This window comes from Quercus suber, unplaced genomic scaffold (assembly GCF_002906115.3).
Source record: "Quercus suber isolate HL8 unplaced genomic scaffold, Cork oak 2.0 scaffold_724, whole genome shotgun sequence".
In the NCBI taxonomy this organism is placed as follows: Eukaryota; Viridiplantae; Streptophyta; class Magnoliopsida; order Fagales; family Fagaceae; genus Quercus; species Quercus suber.
In genome coordinates this window covers 272,531-278,748 of record NW_027070164.1, presented here as the reverse complement: position 1 = coordinate 278,748, position 6,218 = coordinate 272,531, and the positions used below count along the sequence as shown (strand labels likewise).

General features: G+C 39.6%; 1 protein-coding gene across 1 annotated transcript; it reads left to right on the top strand.

Annotated features, from left to right (window-relative positions):
* Window positions 1–474: 474 nt before the first annotated feature.
* On the top strand, window positions 475–4,191 carry LOC111989703 (histone-lysine N-methyltransferase, H3 lysine-9 specific SUVH6). The gene is made up of 2 exons (XM_065766606.1): window positions 475–1,206; window positions 1,819–4,191. The coding sequence occupies exons 1-2, from the start codon at window positions 475–477 to the stop codon at window positions 3,919–3,921; spliced, it is 2,835 nt and encodes a 944-aa protein (XP_065622678.1). The 3' UTR covers window positions 3,922–4,191.
* Window positions 4,192–6,218: the final 2,027 nt, after the last annotated feature.

The following is a 6,218-nucleotide window of genomic DNA, read 5'->3' as shown; positions in this document are numbered from 1 at the left end:
AGATAAAAACTGTTACACGCACCCGGTTACAAACACAGCTTTGAACTCTTTAATGGCTTCCTTTACTTCAAATCCTTTCAATCTCATTCCAGTTCTTCTAGATACTTCAAATTACATTCCGTGGAGGTATCAGATTGCTTCCTATAATCTGCTCGGCTACGTGGGTGCATCTATTCCTTGCCCAGACAAATTCTTCAGAGATGAAACTGGAAAAGTAGTTAAAACTCCACACTTTGATCGATCGAACCAATGTGTTGAATCTGGAGATGGAATTGTGATGAAAAGCAATGATTCAATTTGAAGTTTTCCTTCAACGGTTCAGGTTTGCCTATCACTCATTCTGCTCAAACTTAGAAATGCCTCAATTGTGTCTCATACATTTGTTGAAGTTTGCCTTTTTTGTGGTTGTCTTGGTTTACTGATGGTTTTTTAGGTTGTTTTAGAGTGCTGTTTTGATTTGTTTTAGGAGTTGGAATGGAGGTTACGGAGAATACAGAGTCTCTTACATTGGTAAATAGTAGTCATTCTGTAGGGAGATTAGGAAAATTGCCATTGGAAAATGTTGGTTGTTCGTTTCGTACTGCTCCATCTAAGCCTAAGAGGCGTATGGTTTCTGCTGTTCGCGATTTTCCACTACGATGTGGACCGCTTGCTCTTCGAATCCAGTCTTCCGAGGTTTTAGAAACTTTGGTTCCCGCAAAGGTGCTCGAGCAAAAAAATGTGGTTGAATCTGTGAAAGATGAACCTGTTGAAATATACTCACTAGTGTCGGAAGCTTTGAATAAGGTAGTGCTGAGTGAACCTGTACAAGATTTGGAAGATGCAGCCTTTGATTTGTCGAAGATACATGTGGTAGGTGCTTCTGCTTCAGAGGAAGAGATGGTTTCACCAAGTAGTTTAAAATCATGTTCACCATCTGATGTTTCCACTGGCAGTGGTTTGAAGAAGACTATGGCTAAAACTTCTGCTCCACGAAGAACAGTTTCAGCCATCAGAGACTTCCCGCCCTTGTGCGGAAGAAATGCTCCACGTCTTAGTAAGGAAGAAAGTCTGGAAGTGCGTGCTTCTATGAAGAACAAGAGTTTGTGTCAAGATGAGTCCGATATAGATGACAGGCCCTTGGAAGAGATGAGAAAAGCTAATGTAAAGCAAATGGGAGAGGATGTTCAAGATGGATATGCACAGAAGAGTGAGTTATGGGGGAATGTTGCTTCTCTGAAGAACAAGAGTTTGTGTCAAGATAAGTCTGATGTGTATGACAGGCCTGTGGAAGAGACTAGAAAAGCTGATTTAAGGCGAATGGTAGAGGATGTTCAAGATGGGGATGAACAGAACAGTGAATTATCGGGGAAAGTTGCTTCTCTGAAGAACAAGAGTTTGTGTCAAGATAAGTCTAATTTGTATGACAGGCCTGTGGAAGAGACTAGAAAAGCTGATTTATGGCGAATGGTAGAGGATGTTCAAGATGGGGATGAACAGAATAACAAATTATGGGGGAATGTTGCTTCTCTGAAGAACAAGAGTTTGTGTCAAGATAAGTCTAATATGTATGACAGGCCTGTGGAAGAGACTAGAAAAACTGATTTAAGGCGAATGGTAGAGGATGTTCAAGATGGGGATGAACAGAATAGCGAATTATGGGGTAATGTTTCTATGATAACTGGAGACAAAATCAGGGCTAAATCTGATAGATGTGCTACTAAAGAAATCAGGAAGCAAGATGAATTTGGAATAGCTTCTAAGGTGAAGGTGGAACATGATGATACAAGAGAAAAGTGCACTAGACCTTCTTCTCAAACTGAAAGTAATCAACATCAGTCTGACCACAAGTCCAAGACAGTTGTTAAAATAGAATCTAGGGACATTGGAGGATTGGAGGAAAAAAAGGGGAAGGAGATTGTGGTTTATGAAAAGGACTCAAGTCTAAAGAGAAAGCTGTCTGATATATATGGTTATCAGATCCAATTGCAGGAGGATTTTGGCTGTTTGGAACCTGCGATGGAGAGTGCCATGGTGCAAGGTCTGATGGCTGTGCCACGTCGTTGTTGGAAGCAAGGTAAAGGGGTCTACAAACCATATACAGCTGGTGTTACAAGTCAAAGCATGGGAAACAAGCATAATTCTCTGCATCTTGGAAAATATGAGTCAGCTATCACAACAAAGGATAAAGCCGAAGGTTCTGGAGTGAAGTTAAAAACACATAAGCCATCTATTATAGAAAACACTGCTAATCATGGTATAAGTAAAATGGTTAGTAGAGATACGGGGGATTCTCTTGAGGATGATGATGAATGTAAAGACTTTTATGTGGCTCCAAGACCATGTAGTTTTGGTGTAAACTTTCCACACTTTGAACAGAGTGTAAGTGTTAAACATCATGACAGTGATGCAATTACCCGAAGCAAAGTGAGGGAGACACTGCGTCTGTTCCAAGCCATCTGTAGGAAGCTCTTACAGGAGGATGAAGCAAATGGGAAGGAACGAGGACGTGGCAATAGGAGGTTTGATTTACAAGCGTCAAAGATTCTTAAGGAGAACGGCAAATATGTTAATACTGGAAAACAAATCTTGGGATCTGTCCCAGGAGTTGAAATTGGTGATGAGTTCCATTACAGGATTGAGCTTAATATTATTGGCCTTCATCGCCAGATTCAAGGTGGTATTGATTATGTGAAGCATGATGGGTTAATCCTTGCAACTAGCATTGTAGCATCTGGGGGCTATGCTGATGATTTGGACAATTCAGATTCCTTGATTTATACAGGTCAGGGTGGAAATGTGAAGAGGTCATTTAAAGAACCTGAGGATCAGAAGCTTGCACGGGGAAACCTTGCTTTAAAGAGTAGCATGCAGGAAAAGAATCCTGTTAGGGTGATTCGTGGCTATGATTCAGAAGATGGAAAAACGTATGTTTATGATGGGCTATATTTGGTGGAGAAATGTTGGCAGGATTTGGGGCCGCATGGTAAGCTGGTTTTCAAGTTTCAGTTGGACAGAATTCCTGGTCAACCAGAGCTTGCTTGGAAAGAAGTCAAGAAGTCTAAAAAGTTCAAAATAAGGGAGGGTCTCTGCGTAGATGATATCTCTCAAGGGAAAGAGTTAATTCCCATTTGTGCTGTGAACACCATAGATGATGAGAAACCTCCACCGTTTAAATACATAACTAGCATGATATATCCCAATTGGTGCCGCCCTCTCCCTCCTAAGGGTTGTGACTGTACCAATGGATGCTCAGATTCTGAGAAGTGTTTGTGTGCAGTCAAGAATGGAGGAGAAATCCCATATAATCGTAATGGGGCTATAGTTGAAGCAAAGCCCCTGGTCTATGAGTGTGGTCCTTCTTGCAAGTGCTCTTCTTCTTGCCACAATAGAGTTTGTCAACATGGTATCAAGTTTCAGCTTGAAATTTTTAAAACAAAATCGAGGGGATGGGGAGTGAGATCCCTTAATTCCATCCCTTCAGGAAGTTTTATATGTGAGTATATAGGAGAGCTCCTTGAAGAGAAGGAGGCTGATCAAAGAACTGGTAACGATGAGTATCTATTTGACATTGGGAATAACTACAATGACAGCTCTCTTTGGGATGGACTCTCGTCCCTTATGCCTGATTCGCACGCAAGTTCCTGTGAAGTTGTGGAGGGGGATTGTGGCTTCACTATTGATGCAGCGCAGTATGCCAATGTGGGGAGATTTGTCAACCACAGCTGTTCTCCCAATTTGTATGCTCAAAATCTCCTTTATGATCACGAGGACAGAAGAGTTCCTCACATAATGTTCTTTTCTGCTGAGAACATTCCTCCCTTGCAAGAGCTGACATACTATTACAACTACACGATAGATCAGATTCGTGATTCGAATGGCAATATAAAGAAGAAAAGTTGCTTCTGTGGTTCCATAGAGTGCACCGGTAGGATGTATTGATGCAGCATAACTGGAGAAGGTTGGATTTATGAAGATCGTAAGTCATCAACAAGCTCCCGCCTCGACAAGGACTGTAAGTTACTTCTCTACCTCAAGGCTAAGGGTTGTGCCGCTGCTGATAAGGAAAAGGTGACCAAGTTCACTGCTGAGGATATCATCCAGAACGTTGATTAAATCGGTGAAAACTGATAACCTTTGTCCTAGATTTCCTCTTTCTCGTTTGTATTTTTTGCTTTCAGATCCTATTTTTATTGGCTTTTTGAGTATCTATCTATCTATCTTTTATTTTTATTTTTTTTTATTTTTTAAGTAAACTGATAGACGTACAATGACAAAGCAGAAATGAGAAATGAATTCGCTCAGCATCATTTCGTTTTCATTGCTGTTTAGTGAAGCTTATGTCTTGAACAGTTTGCTTAAATTCATTTCGAACATCGGGGGGGAAAGGGGCAAATTCACTCTCTTGAAATGATAAATTTATCATTTTTTTTTTGTTTGGAATATTCTAAGGAATATTGCATGATTTATCATTACTGACATTGTTTTGTATTGTTTTCGGATGTTTGATCATTGGTTTGGAATACCATTACTACCTGAGAACTTTTCTGCTTTGTTTTTAAGAATAATTGCACTATAAAATTATGAGAAAGTCTAGGGACACAAATTTTTCTCTGAGTTGCACCACTGTCAGGCCAGCCTTCCACCGAGGTCCGGTTAAAATCTCCCTCACTCCACATTTTTTTTTTGGTTATTTTAGATTTTAATGTTATCATTTGTAATGACTTTAATGTTACCATTTAAGAATATATTAATACAGGTATAGTGTGGGTTCGAAGTTATGTTGAAATTTTTAGAATTGTTGGTGGAAGTCTGTCCACGAAACAGCATCAAACAGAACCCGTATAGCTGTTTGATTATATTTTTGCAAATGAAAATTTTCAATTTTGACAGTTTTGAGCAAGCTATTAGCTTTGTGGTTGTTTTTTGTTTTTTGTTTTTTTTTTTAAATGAATATAATTTTTCTTTTTAATATGGAGAGATAGAAGACATCAAACACAATGAACTATGGAAGGACCGATATAAACCCACAAAGGCAGATCCTAGGAGAACAGCACCATCAAAAATGGCAGAGCTCATATATGGCCAAAAACCACCACCAACTGCTCCATCCTCTATTTTAAACCTTTATTTTTATTTATGTCTTCCTCTCATTTTTGTGGGTTTAGATTGAGTTTATGAAATTCACTTTTTTAAATTAAGTGTTGCTACTGGTGCTTTGTCTCATTCTTTTTATTATTTTCCTTAGAAGCATTTCAAGATGTTTTCTTGCCATTGCAATTGACTCTCTCTCGAAATATGTCTTTTGATCAAATTACGTTGCAGTATATACTTGGATATCTTCATTTGATACCACTAATTTTAGGTGATTTAAATGGAGGAACAACGTCTGGATCTCTTTTGAGACCGTAAGATCCTTAGGCCCCCCTTCTTTTGTTGATTATGATTTGTTTTGTTTTTGCATTTTGGATGTCCATGTACTTCAACCTGGCTCATGTATCATCAATTTTTATTTAGGAAGTTTGACATTAAATGGATTACTCCAAAAGCTAGCATTCACATCAACATGTGTATTTTACACATCTATTTTTACACTAAAAACCTACTTTTTCTATTTTACACATTCACTTTTACAAAACACCTACATCAATTCATTTATTTTACAAGTTTTTTCAATAAAATATACATTATACTCTATTTTTTTATTATTTCTCACCAACCAACTCTTACCAACTCTTTTAAATACGCGCCTCTCTCTTTCTCAATACCCATTGTCTGATTTCTCACTCTCTCACTCTCTCCATCTCTCTGGCCTTCCTCTTCCAGATCACAAAACACCACTCCGCTCCGCTCCGGTCATCTCTCTCCCTCTCGGTCATCTCTCTATACCCATCTATACCCATCTCGTCTCCCTCTCGGTCATCTCTCCATACCCATCTCGTCTCCCTCTCGGTCTCCCTCTCGGTCATCTCTCCATACCCATCTTGTCTCCCTCTCGATCTATCTCTCCACAGCTCCGATTTTTTCTAACTCCGATCCGCAAGCTAGTCTCCCTAGCTCCGATCAGGCTCCGATACACAGCTCCAATCTCCCTAACTCCGATCCACAAGCACCGGTCTTCCTAGCTCCGATCAGGCTCCGATCACAAGCACCGATCCACAGCTCCGATCTCCCTAGCTCCGATCCACAGCTTCGATCTCCCTAGCTCATGTATCTCTGTTTTTTTTTTTTTTTTTTTT

What these genes read in the sequence shown, in the direction of transcription:
- LOC111989703 (XM_065766606.1), top strand. Translation starts at nt 475, where the DNA reads ATGGAGGTTACGGAGAATACAGAGTCTCTTACATTGGTAAATAGTAGT. An exon ending in AGAGTGAGTTATGGGGGAAT is followed by an intron (nt 1,207 to 1,818) that starts GTTGCTTCTCTG and finishes AATCAACATCAG; the next exon opens with TCTGACCACAAGTCCAAGAC.